This window comes from Giraffa tippelskirchi, chromosome 12, assembly GCF_054371585.1.
Source record: "Giraffa tippelskirchi isolate mGirTip1 chromosome 12, T2T-mGirTip1v1.2.pri, whole genome shotgun sequence".
Taxonomy (NCBI): domain Eukaryota; kingdom Metazoa; phylum Chordata; class Mammalia; order Artiodactyla; family Giraffidae; genus Giraffa; species Giraffa tippelskirchi.
In genome coordinates, this window is record NC_137286.1 from 45,165,828 (window position 1) to 45,189,436 (window position 23,609).

The 23,609-nt window shown below is 41.3% G+C and overlaps 1 protein-coding gene across 12 annotated transcripts in view; it reads left to right on the plus strand.

Annotated features, from left to right (window-relative positions):
* BLM (BLM RecQ like helicase) overlaps positions 1-23,609 on the plus strand; it is an 85,926-nt gene that overhangs the window by 57,659 nt on the left and 4,658 nt on the right. For 4 of the 12 annotated variants that reach the window (XM_081546965.1, XM_081546966.1, XM_081546964.1 and 1 more), the window contains 6 exons: positions 5,522-5,717; positions 8,885-9,075; positions 11,580-11,727; positions 17,641-17,840; positions 18,292-18,484; positions 21,629-21,751. In XM_081546965.1, coding sequence (XP_081403091.1) covers positions 5,522-5,717; positions 8,885-9,075; positions 11,580-11,727; positions 17,641-17,840; positions 18,292-18,484; positions 21,629-21,751 — 1,051 coding nt within the window. Of the gene's footprint in view, positions 1-5,521; positions 5,718-8,884; positions 9,076-11,579; positions 11,728-17,640; positions 17,841-18,291; positions 18,489-21,628; positions 21,752-23,609 lie in introns of all 12 variants that reach the window. The other 8 variants (XR_014070466.1, XR_014070467.1, XR_014070465.1 and 5 more) reach the window with 4 other exon arrangements.

Consider the following 23,609-nt stretch of genomic DNA (forward strand, 5'->3'; position numbering starts at 1 on the left):
TCTAGAGCCCTCAAGCTGCAACTACTGAAGCCCTCGTGCCTACGCCTGTGCCCCACAACCACAGTGAGGAGCCCAAGCACCACAACAAAGGGTAGCCCCTGCTCCCCCAACTAGAAAAAACCCGAGCACAGAACAAAGGCCTAGCATAGCCAAAAGTAAACAAGTTAATTAATTAATTTATAAATAAATAAATACCTAGAAGTAGAATTGCTTAGTCAAATGGAAACTCATTGTTTAACTTTTTAAGAAACTGCCTGTTTTCCAAAGCAGTTATAAAGTTATACATTCCAGCAATGTATGAGGTTCCAATGCCTCCACCTCACCAACATTAATTATTGTCCTTTCTTTTTTACTATATCCATCCTGGTGGATGTAAAGTGGTATCTCATTGTGATTTTATTTGCATCCCCTAATAACTAGTGATGCTGAGCATCTACTTCTGATATGACAGATTTGTCACCCAAGTGGATCAAGAAAGAAGCCGAGAACACTCTAGGCATCCCATACTGTCACTTGGATAGTTCCCTCCACACACAAAGATGAATCTGAGAATGACTAAACTTTTTTTTTTGGAGCCCATGAAATTTTCAGCTCATAAAAAAAGAAATCATTACCCTGAAGATTCAGAAAGAAAATAACTTTTGAAATTATTTTCTGAAGGAAAATAAAAGGAAGTCTTAGAGGATATCGACTTAATATCCTTAGAAAGATTTAAGAAAACTTGTATGAACTAGAAACAGTTTGCCATAAGAAGATGATATGAAAAGGCTGACATGAAGAGAAAAATAAAAATTCCATGTATGCAAATAAGAAAATGCAAGAAAAAACAAAACAAATAGAATTATATATCAAGACACATTGTTCAATTCAATGCAGACATTTGAATCAATGATGTAGTGAATAACTTGAGAATGTAAAGGGGAAAAAAAACATGAAAATTGAAGGGATAAAAAACAAAAAAATGTGTGTTTTTTTGCCAAACAGAAAAATGTTTGGCAACAGGGAGTAATGTTCAACCTAAAAATAATAAGTGCACCCAAGAATGAAATCGGGAGAGTTGAGATTGATAGAATAGTCAAATGTATTATGAATAAATACATAGGAAATTAAGAGTCATCTCAGAATCACTGAGGAAAAACTTAGATGTAGACATAGTTCAGAATATTTGTTTGATTTACAAAGTTGTAAGAAATTGTGGGCCTTAGGAAGCATCACTACAAACAAAGCTAGTGGAGGTAATGGAATTCCAGTTGAGCTATTTCAAATCCTTAAAGATGATGCTGTGAAAGTCCTGCACTCAATATGTCAGCAAATTTGGAAAACTCAGCTGTGGCCACAGAATTGGAAACGGTCAGTTTTCATTCCAATCCCAAGGAAAGGCAATGCCAAAGAATGCTCAAAGCTACCGCACAATTGCACTTATCTCGCACACTAGTAAAGTAAAGCTCAAAATTCTCCAAGCCAGGCTTCAGCAATATGTGAACTGTGAGCTTCCAGATGTTCAAGCTGGTTTTAGAAAAGGCAGAGGAACCAGAGATCAAATTGCCAACATGTTCTGGATCGTCGAAAAAGCACTAGAGTTCCAGAAAAACATCTATTTCTGCTTTATTGACTATGCCAAAGCCTTTGACTGTGTGGATCACAATAAACTGTGGAAAATTCTGAAAGAGATGGGAATACCAGACCACCTGACCCGCCTCTTAAGAAACCTGTATGCAGGTCAGGAAGCAACAGTTAGAACTGGACATGAAACAACAGACTGGTTCCAAATAGGAAAAGGAGTACATCAAGGCTGTATATTGTCACCCTACTTATTTAACTTATATGCAAAGTACATCATGAGAAACACTGGGCTGGAAGAAGCACAAGCTGGAATCAAGATTGCCGGGAGAAATATCAATAACCTCAGATATGCAGATGACACCAACCTTATGGCAGAAAGTGAAGAAGAACTAAAGAGCCTCTTGATAAAAGTGAAAGAGGAGAGTGAAAAAGTTGGCCTAAAGCTCAACATTCAGAAAACTAAAATCATGGCATCCGGTCCCATCACTTCATGGCAAATAGATGGGGAAATAGTGGAAACAGTGTCAGACTTTAGTTTTTGGGGCTCCAAATTAATATTTAACTAATCAAAATTGCACTGTTTTTTTTTCCTTTGATGAACTTTTTTGAACATTTGCCTGGATGAACATTCAAGTGAAAATAACCAAAAGAATTTGGCAAGAAAATGATAATACATGAACATTGGCTTTGCAATACATTCTAGATCAATGAAACAGAAATCCAAAAATAGACTAGAAACATGTAAAAACAGTATATGATAAGGAAGGCATTTAAAATTAATTGGGGAGCTTCCCTGTTGGCTCATTGGTAAAGGATCCGCCTGCCAGTGCAGAAGACATGGGTGATCTGGGAAGATTGCACATGCCGCGGAGCAACTAAGCCAGCAGTGCATCACAGCTACTGAGCTCATGTGCTGCAACTACCGAAGCCAGCATGCCCTAGAGCCCATGCTCTGCAACAAGAGAAGTCACTGCAATGAGAACCGTGTGCACCGCAACTAAAGAGTAGCTGTCCTCTCCACAGCTAAAGAAAAGCCTGCACAGCAGCACAGACCCAAGACAGCCAAAAATAAATTAATTAATTAAAATGTAAAATTAACTGGGAAGCCTCTGGAGAAGGAAATGGCAACCCACTCCAGTATTCTCACCTGGAGAATTCCAAAGACAGAGGCCTGGCGGGCTATAGTACATAGGGTCACAAAGAGTCAGACACGACTGGGCACACAGCACAATTGGGAAGGGAAGTTTATTCAACTTGTGGCACTGGTTACCTGATGGGGAGAATTATTCTGAGTCCTCATATCAAAATTAATTACAAATAGGAACTTCCCTTGCTGTCCATGTTGAGACACCATGCTTCCAAAGCAGGGAGCATGGGTTCAATCCCTGGTCCAGGAACAAAGATTCCACATACCATACCACATGGCAAAAAAAAAATTACAGGCAAATACAAGTACTGATATTTTTAAATGTGGAAGAGAACCTAAGCTTAAAAACAAACCCTAAAGGAAGTAACTGCTCTAAATGATTGAAAACCTAAACAACTAAATGCTTCTGTATCTATAAACAAAATCGAAAGGCAACAGCAAACTGGGAACTGTATCTTCAAAAATAAAACATAATGAAGACCTTGTAAAAATGTGGTAAGAGAAGCATGAGGCTCAAATAGTCAATTACCCAAGGCTGTCAGGAGACTATTGGAGAGGAAGAAGCAGAGAGCTAAATACAAATGTTTTTTAAGTGCAGCTTTACTAATAATCAAAGGAATTAACATTTAAAACAGAGATTTTTACCTTCCGTATTAGCAAACTTTTATTAAGTAACGGGAACAGTGTTATGAGAGGCTGAGACCCTTTCTGGAAAACAGTATGGTGGACTGTACTCAAATCTGAAACAGGTGTGGAATTTACTTTAGTGTTATTTTTAATAATAAATGTTCTGAGACCATGACTGGTTATATTGCAGTACATTCCTGCCATTTAAAATGGTTTATGAAGAATTTTTTAATGGTATGAAAATGTTGGAATGTTAACGATAGATGAATGCAGAAAAAAATATAATTCAAAAGTGTGTAGTCTCAACCATAAAAAAATCAGATAGAAAACTGATAAGAAAAAAGCAGCAAGTCAATTTGTTTAATTTCTTTAATTCTTTATATATATGTACGTGCTCAATTGCTCAGTCATGTCCAACTCTTTGTGGCCCCATGGACTGTAGCCCGCCAGGCTCCTCTGTCCATGGAATTTTCCAGCCAAGAATACTGGAGTGGGTTGTCATTTCCTACTCCAGGGGATCTTCCCAACCTAGGGGTTGAACCTGAGTCTCCAGCATTGCAGGCAGATTCTTTACCACTGTACTACCTGGGAAGCCCCTTTATATATAGTATATTCTACAATGTACATATTTTTATATATAAAACCCTTTGATCAAGTAATTCAGTTTTTTTAATCTAATTGTTTCTGCCTCAGAGCAGCTAATCCTCACAGTCAAGGTGTAATAACCAACTGGGCAGCCTTGATCTTATTAGATTTGTGGGATAGAATAAAACTTGGTTGTTTTTCTTCACAAAGAAATGATGGTTCCCTGAAATTTGAAAGCCACACAGATATAAAGAAGGAATTATCAGTTCAGCAAAGCCGGTATTCCCAGTTACGAGAAGCAGAGAGACGCAGCAGGAGTTGGTGTCATCGTCACCTCATGAGCCTGCGGGCTCCCTGGAAGGGCTGTGCTCGGCAGACCCTGGGAGGTGCACCCAGGCTTCCTGGAGACCTGTGGGCTGACACAGCTCGCTCCACAGCCTCTCCACCTGCTCTCCCACCTCTCGAGGCTGCGGTAGACCTTCCCTTTCCAGGGAGATTCCCCTTTGATCACAGTGCCGTAAATTTCAGTGGATGGATAACCTCAAGTACAGGCCCCCGGTGTTCCCAGTGTGGGTGAGCGCTCTGTCTGCCATCCGGGTGCTCCGTGCTGTGCAGTTCCCGGCTCTGATACTCACCGTGACTGAAATCATGTCATTAGCCTCAGTCTGGCTGCCACATCTTCCAGTTGTTTTTTGAAATACTCTTCTTGAAGTAACAATTCATCTTTTTAGGTCCTAAAAAAAGACTTGCAGCTTTGTTTGTGTAATGTAATTTTGCCTGGGGATACAGTGTCTTCAGCTGGGTTATAGGTCCTAAATTTGCCACTGAAACAGATAGGCTTGAAGATGATTTTTTACTGAAAACTGATTTATCAGGCTCCTGAAATTTGAGTGCCACTTTGCTTCCACTGAGTAACTTGTATAGGCCAAGATCCACAGTCTCCAGTCTTTTTTTCTTTTCTAGCATAAGCAGCTCTCAGACTTTTTGCCCATCCGAGTTCTAATAAAAAAATTCACAAGTTGTGACTCTGAAACCAGCTGATGAATAAAAGGAACCGGTGTGTGATCAGCTGGAAAAACGGTTAGTAAGCCCTGGAGCAGGTGAGAACACCACTGTTCCTGAGCCATTGGAAAAGCTAGCAGCAGTTATCCCGGCAGCCCCAGCCCTAGGAACACCCAGAGCTTCTGAGCAACACGGTTATCAGGACATTATGGATACCATGGCTGTGTGAGCACCACTCTTGCACAAAGTAAAAGAGAGAAGGACTTCCCTGGTGGTCCGGTGTTTAAGAATCCACCTGCCAATGCGAGGGACACAGGTTTGATCCCTGATCTGGGAAGATTCTATGGGGCAACTAAGCCCGTGTGCAACTACTGAGCCCATGTGCTGCCACTACTGAGCCTGCATTCTAGAGCCCAAGAGTGGCAACTAGAAAAAGCCCAAGCACAGCCATGAAGACCCAGGGCAGCCAAAAATAAATAATAGAATTACTTTAAAAAAAATTAAGTAAAATAGAGGATGGAGCTTTTCAAAGCATCTATTATTAAAATGTTCCTTCAGATGCATTAAGAGCCTCACTGGCTTTTGCTTTTACATCAGGTTATCTGTGCGACAATTGCCTTTGGAATGGGCATCGACAAACCGGACGTGCGTTTTGTGATCCACGCCTCCCTCCCGAAGTCCATGGAGGGTTACTACCAAGAGTCTGGCCGAGCCGGAAGAGACGGGGAGATCTCTCACTGCATACTCTTCTACACCTACCACGATGTGACCCGGCTGAAAAGGCTTATCCTGAGTAAGCTGAGCTCCCTGGGGAACCTGTGCTGTCCCATTCAGTCCCATGACTGTCGTCCACCCCTGCAGTCATGGTGCTTTTGGTCCAGTGTTCCTTAAAATAGAGGCGCTTACATAGATATGGAAGTTTTATTTTAGGTCTTCTTTATGATAAAGATGTTGTTCAACATGTTGAAGACTGGGAAATTTCTAAACCAGGCCTTGTATACAGTCCAATCCTAAGAAATAACTCCAGTTACTAATTTCCTTTGTATCCTTCCAGGCCCATTTTCTGCCTAGATCCTTGTATATAGCGTATATTTCAGACATGCAGAAAGGTAAAATGGAAAAACTAACAAGCTATCATGTACCCCCATCCAGGTTAGGAAATAAACCCCCTATAGAGCCTTCTCATATCCCATCTCTTGACTTCCCCATTGGAGTTAGACAGTATCTTTTTATTTTTAATAATTTTTTTTTAAATTGGGGTGTAATTGCTTTACGTTTTAGGCAATATCTTATATTTGATATTTATGTTCCCGAATGCAGGTATTTCACAGTGCAAATGCTACTATGCGTGTTCTTCCGCCCCGCCGCCCCCCCCCCCGCGAAGTATTGTTGAGTTATTCAGGTATACAACATAGTGATTTAAAGGTTATACTCTATTTATAGTGAAAGAAAGTGAAGTCGCTCAGTTGTGTCCAACTCTTTGCGACCCCATGGACTGTAACCTACCAGGCTCCTCCGTCCATGGGATTTTTCAGGCAAGGGTACTGGAGTGGGTTGCCGTTTCCTTCTCCAGGGGATCTTCCCAACTCAGGAATCAAACCTGGATCTCCCATATTGCAGGCAGACGCCTTACCCTCTGAGCCACCAGGGAAGCCCCCTCTATTTATAGTTATTATATAAATGTGCTTTTTTTAATATATATGTATACTGACCAGATTTTTTTCTAGTCAACACTAGGGTGTAACTATGACTCCAACTAGTACACATAGCTTGACTATATAGAATTCTATAGAATCATATTCCTTGTTTATTGAACAAGGAATAGATAGATAAATAGATAAATAAGTAAACTTGCCTGTTTTGAGACCACTTTTGAAGGAACTCTGGCAGAGATACTGAGTGTGTGAAATGACGCTTACCAGGCTCTGTGCCGAATGATGTTGACCTGTTGTGCTCGTAACAGGATCCTAACCATTGGACTGCCAGAGAATTCCCAACCACCGACTTTAGAGATAGAGTTAGTCCCAAGAGAAAAGTGAACTTCAGAAAGGTTTTATAACTTGCTTCCAACAGCAGCAGCAGCAGTAGCAGAGAGGGTAGTCATAGTGATGATAATGTTTCCTTAGCACGCACTTACTGTATGCCACTGTCTTGAATGCTTTACATACGTCACTTAATGTTCACAAGAACCCTAAAAGACAGTACTCTTACTCTCCTCATTTTACAGAAGAGTTTCCTCGAAATACAGAGCTAGATAAGTGGCAGAGCCCTGGTGGATCTGAATCCAAGATTCACCTCCCTTGCACTATACCAAGATCATTCCCAGTGAAAAAATGAAACTTTTAAACTTAGTGTGTCCAAAAAAGTGAAACTTTTCAACTTAGTGTGTTTTTGAAAAGAACCTTTATTAAGTTAGGTCCAGATAATTTAGTATTTAAACCCTAAATACTTAGAAGCCATCTGAAAAAAATAATACTCATAAAGCAGAAAAAAAATTTTTTTTATTTCCTTTTTAACGAACCACAGTTGCTTATGAATGAAAACTGCGTACATGTTGTTCTCAAACCTTGGAATCAGAATGGACGCTACCACCCTCATTTCCTGTTTCAGGTTGATTTTTTTGGAGGTAACTGTGTTCATGATAGCAACTGCCAAAATTTCAGCTTCACAATGTCATTTAGAGGGACTTCCTTGGTGGTCCAGTAGTTAAGACTCCATGCTTCCAATGCAGGAGGTGAGAGTTCGATCCCTGGTCAGGGAACGAAGATCCCACATGCTGCCTGGCACAGCCAGGAAAACAAGAAAAATTTAATTTAAATAAAAAACAATAACAATGTCATTAGAAGGAAAGGAGCACATCACTAGAGCTTCCCTGGTGGCTTAGTGGTAAGGAACCCATGTACCAATGTAGGAGAGGCAGGTTCAATCTCTGGGTCGGAAAGCTCCTCTGGAGAAGGAAATGGCAGCCCACTCCAGTATTCTTGCCTGGGAAATCCATGGACAGAGGAGCCTGATGGACTACAGTCTGTAGGGTCACAAGAGTTGGACACGACTTAGTGACTAAACAACAAGGTCATTGTGAACTACCCCAAACTAGTTGTGTATGTGGAGTTCAACAGATGTTAGGTGTTGCTGTGTTTCCCTTAAATTTAAAATACCGACCAGCAGCCCTGTGCGTTCATTGCAGCACCCACCCCAGCCCAGGAGGTCCTTCGCACACAGTTTCAGAACCAATGGCTTCACCACTTTGATCCCAAATACTCCAGAAGATGCACAGCCCACTGCCACGGCCCCAGGCTCTGCTCACTCTGGATGTTAGGTTTAGTTCATGCTTGTCTTGATAAATGTAGTAAATATAGTTCAGATAGTTATCGTTGGGAATAATGAAGAATTGCAAAATGTTTTCAGCTACTCCTGACAACCTATGTTTATTCCTGTAAAACTAAATTCTTGGTTGTTGTTGTTCAGTCCCTCAGTCGTGTTTGACTCTTTGTAACCCCATGGACTGCAGCACGCCAGGATTCCCTGTCCTTCACCATCTCCCAGAGTTTGCTCAAACTCATGTCCAGGGAGTCAGTGATGCCATCCAACCATCTCCTCCTCTGTCATCCCCTTCTCTTCCTGCTTTCAGTCTTTCCCTGCATCAGGGTCTTTTCTCACTTTTCTAGTGAGTTGGCTTTTCGCATCAGGTGGCCAAAGTATTGGAGCTTCAGCTTCAGCATCAGTCCTTCCAATGAATGTTCAGGGTTGATTTCCTTTAGGATTGACTGGTTGGATCTTGCTGTCCAAGGAACTTTCAAGAGTCTTCTCTTGAGATGAATCTTGGAGATGAACATAAACATTCAGTTAATTATCATATAAATATTTAGAATTATAGGAACCTATTTTAAATACTTCTGTGATATATTCAATTTTTCTGCTTTAATAAGTATGTTTTACTATGTTCTTCATCTCTTTTAGTGGAAAAAGATGGAAACCGTCATACGCGAGAGACCCACTTCAATAATTTGTATAGCATGGTACATTACTGTGAAAATATAGCAGAATGTAGGAGAATACAACTTTTGGCTTACTTTGGCGAAAATGAATTTAATCCTCATTTTTGTAAGAAATACCCAGATGTTTCATGTGATAACTGCTGTAAAACAAAGGTAAAATAAGCAGGTTTTAAATTCTTTGTAATAAGGAAATTACCAAGATTTCTTTTTTCTTCTCTTAATTTAGAAAAGTTAGATAGAAGTTAGACTGCAATAAAATTGGCGCTAAGGAGTTTAACAAGGGAACAGTGGCTTCCTCCCCATGTTAATTGGAAATAGAAACACTTTGATAATAATTCTGTGACATACTCTTACAATTCGAAGCCTGTTTAAAAAATATATACTGTACCTGTTTCAGTGATTATAGGATATTTTAGAAATGTCGTTAATCTATAAATTTCCAAAAAGATCCAATATGGGCAGCTAGAATAAATTTCCATTCAATTGTAATTACATTTAAACATCCTATTCTCAAAAGGGTTATAACTAGTATACTTATGTGTTTGAATTCAGCTCAATTAGATTACTCTGTAAATTGGTTTTAAAAAACTATAAAGAATAATGGCAATAGCTTCGAGATGAGTTTGTTATCATCTCTCGTAAAAATAACCTTGGGAGGTGGTTGAATTCAATCCTTGTCTTCTCTACTTCACAGTTTATGGAGCATTTTCTTGTTTTATATATTACTTGAAATGTCTGTGCAAGGTGCTAGGGATTCACAGACAGGAGAGACAGACATGTTTGTATTCATATCTTTGTGATACCGTGTTATAAATCCAGTTACAGATAGGCAGCACTAGCCAAGCAGAGGGCAATTTACTCTGTCTCTGGATTCCCGGCATCTCCACCCACCACGTCCCACTCTATAGATGTTGCTAATCTGTTCACTCATTCAACAAATATTTGTTGAGTGCCTGCTCTGTGATAGACACTGTTCTAGGAGTTTGGGATATATCACCAAACAACATATGAAGATCCCTACTCTTGTGGAGCTCACTTTCAAGCAGAGGAAGGCTGAATAAAGACAATATACGTTATAAGTACATGTGAAGAGGGAAATTGTTGCTGTTTAGCCGCTCAGTCATGTCCAACTCTTTGAGACCCCATGAACTGCAGCATGCCAAGCTTCCCTGTCCTTCACCATCTCCTGAATTTTGCTCAAACTCATGTCCATTGAGTTGATGGTGCCATCCAACCATCTTATCCTCTGTCACCCCCTTCTCCTCCTGCCCTCCAAAAAAAGATTGGCTCTGGGATATCAACTGAATATCTTAGTACTTAGAGAACATCTAAGGGTGTGGATCAATGGATAGGCAGTCCCAGTGGATTGTTGGAGTCAGCATACTAGCTGGCCTGAGTTTGAAAGGTAGGAGGTGATGGTCAGAGAACAGAGGGTTGCTGGTATTAGTAAGACTAAGGTAGTGGTGTGACCATTAGAGTGAGTGGCCAACATCTGTGGAGGATGGGATCACTAGAGCACAGGAGATCAAGTTGCCCAAGGCCAACATGTGGGAGAATCATTTCTGTGCACTAAGTCACCAAGAATTAAGGCAGGAGACAGGTTGGAGAGAGCTATGGGGGCACTTTCTCGTGATGATGCCAGATAGAGCCTCAGAATCACTACCAGTTGTTAGTATAGGATGAAAAACCCACCTGTCTTCAGGACTGCGGGGGTTGAGCAAGGATTAGCAGGTAGAGGGACTACATATACAGAGGCACAGAAGCACGATGCCACTTCTGAGAACTGCAGGTGCTCAGCATTGCTGTGATGTGATGATAGTAAAACATCACATAATAATGGGGACTTTAAAAGGAAGGCAGAGGGATTTCCCTGGTGGTCCAGTGAATGAGTCCACCTGCCAGTGCCGGAGACTCGAGTTCAGTCCCTGGTCCGAGAAGATCCCACATGCTGCAGATCAGCTAAGCCCGTGTGCCACAACCACTCAACCCTTGTGCTGCAACTACTGAAGCCCACACACCTAGAGCCCGTGCTCTGCGACAAGAGAAGCCAGCACACTGCAATAAAGAGGAGCCACCCCCTCACCAAGCACAACTAGAGAAAACCCACAATGAAGACACAGCAGAGCCAAAAAAGAAAATAAATAAAATTCAAAGAGCAAAGGAGAAAAAGTGGTTGGCAGAGTTTGGAGACAACTGAGGGCTACGAGAAAGGGAACTGACTGGAAATAACAAAAAGGATTGACTGTGGCACCAAAGACTCAAAGGACATCGGAACTCATACATTTGCATGGTTAGACAATGTTTTTCATTCCAGAGGTCACCATACAGTAAGTGACAGAGAAAGTATGAAGGATTTTGGAAAAAAAGAATATTTCTACCCACAGAGTACTCTCCGGTAACTGTCTGTGAAACTAATGAAATAGACACAGTAGACTGCTAGTTGTTCTAGACATAAGATTAATATAAAAACTTAGAAAAGAAGGAGCATTTGCAACTTCCTTAGGTTTTGGTCTTGGTTTTAGTGTGGAAATGGCGTGTTGTGGGACTATTTCAGTTAGTATTAAACCCTAGCAGTCTAGGTATTGTTATCTTAATTATAAAGATAACAGTAAAATGTAACAAATAAGTATAAAAAGGTAATCTCTTTTTATTCATAGGATTTTAAGACAAAAGATGTGACCAATGATGTGAAAAATATTGTAAGATTTGTTCAAGAACACAGTTCATCTCAGGGAACAAGAAATATAAAGTGTATAGGTCCTTCTGGGAGGTTTACTATGAACATGCTGGTCGACATTTTCTTGGGTAAGTCAGCTGTTTTATCATTTGAATTACATCAATTAAAATTGAACATTAAAGAAATCATTACAGCTACATAGAAACACCTCTATTGTCTGTTTTCTTAAAGAATTTAAGAGCTTTAGAATAAAAACCTTTTAGAGTAATGAAAGAAAAGCCATTTTATGCATTATAACAGTTATTTTTATAGAATTTATATAAGTCACTAAAATGAGTTTTCACAAATGAAAAAGAAAATAGGAAAGCTCATGCAGTTTCATCTGAGTGAGTGAGTATGACTTCACTGGGCTTCTGGCTTGGGACAGCGGCTTGAGCATTAAGTACCTGTCTTCTTTTTTCTTCCTTGAGGCCCTTTTAAAATAGTAGCAAGGAAATAGAATGAGGATTCAATCTGTAACAGCCCAGAGAACCAGAAAGAGACCATCATCAGAGCAGAAGTTTTTAAAATCTTTTACAAAATGGATGGAAGCATATTGATAAATGGAATGAAATTCGATAAATCACAGAGCAAATAAATGTAGGAGAAAGTTACAGCCAAGGGACTGTCAACCAGGCGGAACGGCACTGTCACCAGGCCCCAAACCTGGGGTCATAGAGGCCTAGGGGTAGAAGTGAAAGCAGGGGAGCTCCAAATAGGAGGGGACAGTTGGAAGAAAGTCTGCTCACAGAAGAACTGCATGGAATACCAGCCTGCAACTAATTCTAGAACAAAGATAAACAAACTGCTTGAGGAGCAGAAAGACAGCCAAGTTGGGGGCCACCCAGCACGTTTACCCTAAAGCAAACCTGATAATTGGACATCCCATTTCAAGGGAGGAATTTGGGGGGAAATAGATGTAGATACAAAATAATAAGAAATCCACTTGAAAAGTTTAATCTGGTCCCTGAAGAGTAAATATAAATAGACAATCAAGAAAAGACCAGATACTTCCCTGGTGGTCCAGTGGCTAAGGCTTCATGCCCCCATTGCAGGGAATCCTCGATCCCTGGTCAGGGAGCTAGAGCCCACGTGCCATAACTAAGAGTTGGCATGCCGCAAAGAAAGGAGAAAGGCCAAAGAAGTAACATATCTGATCCTGGGGATAGAGATAATTTAGAAAGTAGTACTTCTGGGGAGACAGGAAGGGGAACTCCTCATTAGTATCTTCACAAAGACAAATAATAATAGAATGTTATGGTGTCTCAGATGGTAAAGAATCCACCTGTAATGCGGGAGACCTAGGTTCGATCCCTGGGTTGGGAAGATCCCCTGGAGGAGGGCATGGCAACCCACCCCAGTATTCTTGCCTGGAGAATTCCATGGACAGAGGAGCCTGGTGGGCTGCAGCCCATGGGGTCACAGAGTCGGACATGACTAAGCAACTTTCACTTGTATGGAAAAGAAACAAAGATGAAGAAAGAGCTGTTAAAAATTTTAAATGATTGACAAAGTAAATTTAATAGAAAGGCTGGAAGACAACATCAAGAAAATTTTCTCAAGACCTCAGCAAAAATACATGGAAAATGTGAGAGAGAAAATACAGATCAATTCTTAGGAAATGTAAAATATGACAAAATTTTGAAATAGAAAACAGAAGAAATAATGAAACCAACGGTAAAAGGAAATTTCTCAGAAAAGGAAAAAAGCCTTAATTAAAATGCCCACTGGGGGAGTTCCCTGGTGGTTAGGATTTGGCACTTTCACTTCCATGGCCTGGGTTCAATCCCTGGTCAGGGAACTGAGGTCCTGCAAATTGTGTGGTGTGCCAAAATTTAGATTGGAAAAAAAAAAAGCCTGCTTAATGCCAAATAAATGGTTTCTAAGATGAGATTTAAGAATACCGAGAGTAAAGAGATGTTAGGGAGGAAAAGCCTTTTCTCTGTTATAATTAGGGGAGGCAGATTAGCAAGAGAAAGGACAGATTTAATCAGATATGTAACGGGAGTTCATGGAAAATGTGACTCAAAGGAGCCATTAGAATCTGAGACTTAGCTACCATTTTAATAGGGGAAGGAGAGGCAGGAAGGGTTAGGAGGAAACAAATGATGGGGGTGGAAGATAAACGGGCCCTTAGGAGAAAGATGGGGGGGGACGTGGTCGTTTTTGTGACAATATCTGGGTGTTGTATGGAAAGTTCTCATCTCTGATGATGAGAGTCAGTCTTCTCTGGTTGCTCCCGGGGGTGTGGGGGGTAGGATTTAAGACAATTGAGTTCTTTGGGGAGTGTCTGCTTTTTGGCAGATAGATTTCAGGAACTCAGATGCCTTCTGCTCAAAATAGTTTTGATGCCATTGTGGCATATTCTAAACCCCTTCAGAGATACTCCTGAAAGCTTTGAAAAGAAAAAAACAGCCAAAACCAAAAGGACATCAGATTAATACCAGCAACCCTGGATACTCGCAGGCAAAGAAGATGATGTGATGTATACCATAAACAAGAACAGACCCATGGGTCCAGGGAGAAGTCCCAGAGTAACAGTAAGCAGTCTTTACATGCGTGCTCAATCAGTTGTGTCCAACTCTTTGCGACCCTGTGGACTGTAGCGCGCCAGGCTCCTCTGTCCATGGGATTCTCCAGGCAAGAATACTGGAGTGGGTTGCCATGCCCTTCTCCAGGGGATCGTCCTGAAGCAGTCTGTACAGATTGTTAACAGAAAGTCGGAAAAATTAGTCTCAAGCAATATAGAGAAAGAAGAAGAAATGAATTTTTTTTTTTTGATGACAGAAAGAAACTCCGGGGGAAAGATTATACAAGAGAGCGGAGGTCAATCAGAAAATGAAGGAAGTGGCCGCACTGTTTTGTGTAATTGATAAAATGTACAAAATAATCTGTCTGGATACAGTGAACATCCTCCTTAGTTGCACGAGAGTCAGGAGTTCTAAGTGGGAAAGGAAGCTTGTCCTAATCTAAACACTGCTGATAAGCAGCAGAGTCAAAGTATAGACTTAAACGTGGTTAGAGAACAGGACAGGATATAGTTGTTAATCCTGGTGATGTAAGAATGAAAGTACAATAAATAAGAATAGGGACTTCCCTGGTGGTACACTGGGTAAGAATCCACCTGCCATGGCAATCCAAGGGACATGAGTTTGATCCCCGATCCAAGAAGATTCCACATGCTGTGGAGCAACTAAGCTCAAGCACCGCAACTAAACCTGTGCTCTAGAGCCCTCAAGCTGCAACTACTGATCCCATGTGTGCTAGAGCCTGTTCGGGCCTGTTAGGGCATGGGCTCAACCCTAGAGCCTGTGCTCCACAAGAGAAGTCAGCACAATGAGAAGGCCAGGCAGTGCAACAAAGAGTAGCTCCTACTCGCTGCAACTAGAGAATGCCTTCGCACAGCAGTGAAGACCAAGCAAAACCAATAAACAGATAAAAATAAAAGGGGAGTATACGGACGGCTTGGAATGACAGCAGAAGTGTGGATTCCATGAGTAACCACCAGAAGAGCTGAAAACAAGCCATTTAAAAAGTGATTGCCTTGGGATTTCCCTGGGAGTCCAGTGGTTAAGACTGCACGCTTCCATTGCAGGGGGCAGGGGTTTGACCAGGGATTGGGGAGCTAAGATCCTACATGCTGCATGGCATGGCCAAAATAAATTAAAAACTAAATTTTTAAAAAAGTGATTGACTTGGAAAAGAGTGAGACTAGGGAGGGGAAGGGTAGAATAGAGGAATGTTGCTTTTAATGTCAAACCCTCCTGTACTGTATTTTTTCCTATGTACATGTATTACTGTAATTTAAAATCTATAAAGCAGTTAAAAAAATGAATAGCCTCCACTGGAGAAGGAAGATGGTTTGCTCAGTCTCTCAACTGTTTCCTCTGGATCCACACATTTCTCAGGACAAAGCAGCTTTTAATGCTGGACCTCCTTTCTGGATTCTTGCCTTCTAGTTTGGGAGCACAAAGGGTTGTAGATTAAACAGTTTACTATAAGAATGATACATAAACATTCTACATTATTACATGTAGAAAACTGAAAAATACAAACTCCAGAAAAAAGAACTACTAATATTTTAATGTGTTTGCTCACAATCACATATTTATCATATTGAATGTATAGTTTCTATCATTTTTATTTAATAATATAAGCATTTTAAAATTTTTTTACTCTCTTGAAGTAGTTTTTAGTTTATATTTTATCATATTGATGAAATATATTTAAATAGTTTTATTTTAGAACATATTGGATTGGTGAAAAAGTCTGTTACGGGTTTTCCATAACATCTTACAGAAAACCCCAAGTGAACTTTTTGGCCAACTCAATATTTTTCTAGTGTACATAATGGTGTAATAAATAGCCTTTTAAGTACACCTTCACCTGCATCTGTTTGTACCTTTCATGTAGGTTCCTAGAAAGATTGCTAAGTCAGACATTTTTCTGACACATGCTTCAGTTTCTCATCAGCTCTTGTATGTTTTTAAGAAAATTGTTTATGTTTCATCCAGCTTTCTTAGTTACCCTCAGGACTAGTACTGCGTCCACGTTACCCAGTCCTTTACCAGAGCAATAGTCCTTTATGTCCAGGTCACTTGAAGAAGTACAACTTGGATCATTCAGCATCTGTGACCAGAAGCCATCTGAAATTTATAGTAACATAATTATTTGGAGCTCTTACAATAGAACTAAAGCCTTACAAAGTATAGCTGTTAATTCTGATTATAATCAATGTCACCAACCTTCTTAAGTGGTGGTGGTTTAGTTGCTAAGCTGTGTCTGACTCTTGCGATCCCATGGAACTGTAGCCCATCAGGCTCCTCTGTCCATAGCATTTTCCAAGCAAGAATACTGGAGTGGGTTGCCATTGCCTTCTCCAACCTTCTTAAATAGATTGTTATTAAAGAAAAAATAACTGTGCTTATGATTTAAAAAAAAAGACGCTTGTCATTACAGCAGCTGGGATGTGAAACCAAGTATCCAGCCTGGGGTGGAGCTCTCAGTCAGCCCCCTGGGGGAGGAGGGAAATACATGGCCTCGTGGAATGCTATGCTCTTGTTTTGGAGTTTATATAGGTTTCATCTGTGAGGATGACAGAATTTGTAGACTTAAATACTTTGATTGTAAAGGAGCAGCACTTTCATTGCAGGACCAGAGATAATATTTATCAAGTTGATTGTCAAAAAAATTTTTTTGAACTAGATCAACAATGCATAGTTATCCTAATACAGCAACAGTGATGTGAAGGTATTAAAGTTGACATAAACTTTGTCTTTGATTTGTTTGCTGTCATATAATTTTATAAGCTGTGCATGCAACATCCTAAAATGACCAACTTAATTTTGTTGCTGTGTTTGGTCAATGCCTGTTATGTAAAGAGAAGGACGTGAAATTATTTTAGAATTCTACTCAAATATTCTTACTTTATGGAAATGAGTGTCTGTTTATGCCATGGGTTTTCCTGAAGAAGAGTTATCTATCCCTTTATCCAGATCTGTCCATAAATGACTTAAATATATATATATGTATATTTGGCTGCGTTGGGTCTTAGTTATGGCACGCAGGCTCTTCATTGTGGCTCATGGGTTTTGTTGCCCCATGCTAGGTGGGATCTTAGTTCCCCAAGCAGAGATTGAACCCATGTCCCCTGCACTGGAAGGCAGCTTCTTAACCACTGGACCACCAGGGAAGTCCCCAAAAATGACTTTTTTTAGCTTATTTTGTTACAGTTATGGTGAAAGGGAAAGTCACTCAATCATGTCTGTCTCTTTGGGACCCCATGGACTGTAGCCCGCCAGGCTCCTCTGTCCATGGAATTCTCCAGGCAAGAATACTGGAGTGGGTTGCTATTGCCTTCTGTAGGGGATCTTCCCAACCCAGAGATCGAACTCGGGTCTCCTGCATTGCAGGCAGATTCTTTTCCATTTGAGCCACCAAGGAAGCCCTCGGTTATGAAATACCTATATTTACTAATCTGACTTCTTGTACCTTCTTGCCAGGGAGTAAGAGTGCAAAAATTCAGTCAGGAATATTTGGAAAAGGATCTACTTATTCAAGACACAACGCCGAAAGACTTTTTAAAAAACTGATACTTGACAGGATTTTGGATGAAGACTTATATATCAATGCCAATGATCAACCAATTGCCTATGTGATGCTTGGAAGTAAAGCACAAACCGTACTAAACGGGCATTTAAAGGTATGATTTTTTAAATGTTGATTTTATTATCTCTCAAAGAGTAGAATTTTACTGCGAGTTAAAGTGTCTTTTCCTAAGCTGATGAGCTGATGGACATTGAACTTATATGTACTGCCCTATATGAACATATTCTGTTCTTCTTAGTTTAGAAAGAGATCTTAAACTTGAGCCCAAGTAATGTCATACCTGTCAGAATGAATCATATGGGCTATTAGATCATTAGATCATAATATATTCATTAAATAAACATTTATTAAAAAGCTTTTCTGTGCTCTCACTGGAAATGTGAATATGGAGAATGGACAGCCCCTGTTCCCAAGAGACTTACTATCTACTTGACATAACAGAAATACCCGCCCCCCAAGAAATGTAATTAAGCATTAAATAAAGCCTCTGTTTGGCTGCAAGTATGCACACACCCACTGCTGTGCTCTGTTTTTCTCTCACAAAGGTAGACTTTATGGAAACGGAAAATTCCAGCAGTGTGAAAAAACAAAAAGCGTTAGTGGCAAAGGTGTCTCAGAGGGAAGAGGTGGTTAAGAAATGTCTTGGAGAACTTACAGAAGTCTGCAAATCTCTGGGGAAAGTTTTTGGCGTCCACTACTTTAATATTTTTAATACCGTCACTCTCAAGAAGCTCGCAGGTCAGTATGTGTGCGTCTCCTGTTGCACAGCATAAATGAATGGGCCAAAAGTTAATCTTGATAAAGAACTCATCAAGAGCATAAATATATCTGTCTTTTCCATCTCGGAGAAGGCAATGGCACCCCACTCCAGTACTCTTGCCTAGAAAATCCCATGGATGGAGGAGCCTGGTAGGCTATAGTCCATGGAGTCGCTAAGAGTCGGACACGACTGAGCGACTTCACTTTCACTTTTCCCTTTCATGCACTGGAGAAGGAAATGGCAACCCACTCCAGTATTCTTGCCTGGAGAATCCTAGGGACGGCGGAGCCTGGTGAGCTGCCGTCCATGGGGTCACACAGAGTCGGACACGACTGAAGCGACTTAGCAAGACTTTCCATCTCTGAACTGAAAGCTCAAACAATTTAAACTCATTCTTGAAATAAAATATATTCTTGAAGATAAACACAGTACTTTGTTCTTTAGACATATGGTATTAATATAATTTTAATCTTATACTTTGGTTTAATGCTGCATGTTACGATATGGATAATTGTAATTGCTAATACCAGGTGTCTCTTACTGACTTTGTGTGCATTACTTGCCTGCTTTATGTTTAACGAATTGTGCACACGGTTTTGTTTTGTTTTCATAAGGACCTTAGCTTCACATTCCTAAAACATAAGTTCCTTATGAAAAGAGATTTTGTTTTATGCTTCTCCGAATCCAGAGCTAGCACATGGCTGTATCTTAAGTACTTTGTGATAAATACTTGCTGACCTGAATTATCCCCGTGGCTTCAGATAGCTCCACCCAGAATTCTCGTAGTAAAGTCCCTGGAAAATAAGCTGGCCAGCAGTTGATTGACGATGAGTGTACATTTCCTTCCATGCTCATCCTTTATAAAAACCTATAATCACCAGCTTCCCTCCCTCCCATTCCCACTCTGGCCACCATAGGCCATTATAGTATTTCATCAACTCTAAGATGCCACGTTGTTATTTTATGGACTATCAAGAAAGAAAAAAATTCTGCTAATTAAACTGTGACACAGTACTTTTATTGAAAGAGTTGTATTCTACTTTATTCAGATTTTTAACATATGTAACTGTGCCTCTATGGGAAAATGCATAAATCAAAGTAGGTTGATTTAAGTACTTGTAAAAATTCACATTCAAAGCCTGACTCTTCTGAGTCTTTTTTTGACTCAGTTGTCCATGTCATTGTTTTTCCCTCATGTCATCAGGGATGTTAGTGATACAGCCTTTTTAGCATGTTCCACTATATCCCCCAAATTTTATCAAAATCCCCACCACCCCTTCCAATGTGATGGTGATATTTTCTTAATGATACCAGAAAGTTGTCCACGGACGGGCACACATCTCTTAGCAACACAAGTCATGTAAAGCACTTGGTTGTTGCCTGTAAGAAACTATGAAATTGTCATCTCCTCCAGAACAAATCAATTGCTTTGTTAATGCCACATTTATTCCCCATTACTCCATATCTGAGCTTTTTTGTATTCACAGTTGTTTTCTTTTTTTAATTATTATTATTATTTTTTTCTTTTTGGCTGCACTGGGTGTTTGTTGTGGCTCAGCCCCGCAGCACATGGGATCTTAGTTCCCTAACCAGGGATCAGACCATGTCCCCTGCCTGGGAAGGCGGATTCTTAACCCCTGGATCACCAGGGAAGTCCCCACATCATTTTCTCAGTGCTCATCTCAGTCTAGTTTTTTTGAAGACATTTCATGTGCAGTTAAACTCAACATGTGAGGAACCAGCACTGCAGTGGTGCTGTTGACTGATGCTGTGACTGTGTTCTCACGTGCGTAGGCGGTGACAGCCACTGGACAGCTGCCATCTGTCCATCAGCACTTGTAAGACGCAGCTTGACCCCTGGAATGCCAAAATGCCAAAAAAAAAAAAAAAGTGTGTATCTTAGAATCAATAAAATACTGTATTTTGTTCCTAGGTTCTCAGTGAAGTTTCTTAACTGGACTCCTTAACTCCAGATATAAACATGATACTCACTTTAATCTTCTAAGTACTCTTTAAAGCTCCAACAGTTCTTCAAAGTACAAACTCTGTCAGGGATTTGTATTTCTTTTTTTTTTTTTTGCCACACCCCGAGGCATATAGGACCTTTGTTCCCTGACCAGGGATCAAACACTCACCTCCTGCAGTGGAAACACAGGGTCTTAACCACTGGACCACCAGGGAACCTGCAGGGATCGGCATCTCTCCTTGCCTCCCTAACTTTATCTTCTGCTAACCCCCTGGTCTGTTCCAAGGGTCTGGGACACAGGTCCCAGGTCTGTTCTTTTTCCTCTAAATGTAGAAATGATGAGAGAATCACAGATTTGAAATCCACCCTTTGCTCAACTCAAATATGTGGGGATTACTCACTTGCTCCCCATAGCATCAATAAATCCTACAGACCTAGCCTCCAAAACATGTCCGAATCTTCTTCTCTCCATCTAGTTCACAGCATCCTCACTCGCACCTGCAGCAGCTTCCTCGAGGCTCCAGTTTCTCCTCTTTCCCTTTCAGTCCATTTTGCATACAGCAGCCAGAGTGGTATTTACAAGGACAGACTTGTCTAGCTGTAAGACTCATGTGCCTTCTGTGCTCAGAGGACTCTTAATGGCCTACTTGCTTCGCCCACATGCAGAAAGGCTGCAGGAAGGACAGGTTTGGGTTGCGGGGGGAGTGAGAATTCATTTGAGGTCTTACTGAGCAGGGGATGCAAGTCAGGAGTGCAGGGGAGAAGTCAGAGGTGGAAGCACAAATGTGGGCCTTCTCTGCAAAAAAAGGATCCCCATAATTGCAACTAGACTCGTCTTTGTCCTGTGAACAGTGGGTGAGAGCAAAGACTGGATGCCCTCCTACTCTGCTCCCCCCCAACGTCCTCTACCCCCCTCCCATTCTCTGCCCTGACCACGCACCTTTGCTGTTGGAATGCGACCGTGGGCTCCTGCCCTCTGGGCCTGGCTGCTGCCTCCGTTGGCACTAGCTGCCTTTTTAGAAAATTGGCCCATGTACCCAGTGCTCTGCAGTCAGTTGGCACTTAACACACAGGCGCTGAATGGGTGAATGAGCATAAATCCAGTGGGTTTTCTCTGGGTGGTAATTTAAATTTCTAATTTTATGCCCATGTACAGAATCTTTATCTTCTGATCCTGAGGTTTTGCTTCAAATTGATGGTGTTACCGAAGACAAACTGGAAAAATATGGTGCTGAAGTGATTGCAGTATTACAGAAATACTCTGAGTGGACATTGCCAGGTTCGGTATACAGCCAAATATGTGTTTTTCCAAAAGCCTCTTTTAATGTTAAGCGATGCCTCTCACTGGATTAGAGTTGTGTGGTTTCTGGGTTGTGTCAGTGCTTCCTACGCCTCATCACACTGACATCCAAGTGCTCCGAGCAGACCCCAGTGGGGTGCCACGCACTTCATAGAGAACACTCCTGCTTGGGTCCCCTGGGGGTGCCAGTTACCAGACCTGCTAATAGGACCCAATGGAAGGCCTGTGGGCCCAGCGTTTGTTGATTCTGTTGAAGCAAGCGCCTGAGGACCCTGGAGCCCCCGGGTGCCGGTTGCAGATTGGTCAGCATCCCCCTCTGTGATCCTTGGCAGGCAACGAATAACCTTTTCATGTTTCACTTTCCTTATCTGAGGAAGGAACGTGTTATCCGACAAGCGTGTCTAAAGATTAAGTTGAAATGTTTTGGAAAATGAACATGTAACTGGAACGCTAGAGCCTCTACTGTCACTAGCATTGCCCGAGCGAGTGCATCCTTAATGGTTGCATGAGGCCTATCATGTAGCACCTCTAATTACGGAGCTCATCACTTGTACTTCTCACTACTAGCGATAGAAAGTGTGGATGCAGGGAAAATCGAGAACAAAGCCTGTGTTGTGGGGGATAGGTCGGGTGCAGGAGTCAGGTGCCTGCCTCCAGCATACTGTGATGCAGACAAGCCAAGTGAACTGTTCTGTAACTCCGGTCCTTCCCGGAGCTGAGGGAAATGGTAGTGGGGTGAGAAATGAGCGAGTCGCGTTCTGTCTCTCCACAGTCATTTTTATCCCTTGGCACCATGCAGATGAGTCAGGTTCTCGTTAATTCTTCTGTACAGTAATTATTCCATAAAAGCCTTACTTCAGACACGTTGAACTCTTGGTGGGAACTTAACACTTGGTTAGTGTAGCACCTTGTTTGGAAGGGTATTTTACCCACGTCAGACAGGGCAGCTCTGCAGAAATCACTGGTGATGACCACTCCCGCTTACTGAGGGAGAGATGCTGAGCCAAGAGCTTTGCCCGTTTTTTGTCATTCAGTCCTTCCTTATACACCTGTTTTATTTTTGACCATGCCACGCAGCTTATGGGATCTTAGTTCCCTAACCAGGGACTGAACCCAGACCCACAGGCAGCGAAAAGACAGAGTAACCACTGGACCGCCAGGGACTTTCGCACACCCATTTTGGAGGTGGAAATGGGCAAGGCTTTTTATTTCCCTGCAGTCCCACAGTTGGAATGACTGCGCTCTTTGCCCTTCCTACTGTGCCCTTCCTACCACGCAGTGAGGCAGGGTAGCCTGTGGGTAAACCAGGCCAGCCAGGAAGTACCTTCAGAAAATGAAGACCTGGTTACTGTTGGTGGGGAGATTTCAGGCTTTGGGAGTGCCTTGGGTTGCAAATACCTATGGAAATTACCATCTTCTTTGCAAATGTGTGCTTTGTACAGGCCCATTTCCTACACAGTACTTGAACTGTTCACAGCTATTATGCAAAGAAAAGTAAAATACAGTCTAGAATTTTCTGACACTCACTACTAAGTAACTATCACTCTAAAGATGAGATGTGAACATAGTCATGTTTTCCTTACATTGGGCTTGTCTTTTTCAGCATATGTAAACCAATAAATTGTCTTTTAGTTAGCACTTTCTACTTTTCAGAGAGGTTCACGGGATTAATGGCACAAACAATACCAGGGACTTGGGCTGCAGAGAGTGAGCTAATAAACCTGACGTCTCTAGTTAAGTTAGAGAGCATCACACATTTTCTTAATGAATTCCAACCCCCATTCTTTAAAACTGAATTGCCGTTGACTACTTTGGGGCTCTGTGAAATAAAAGAAGA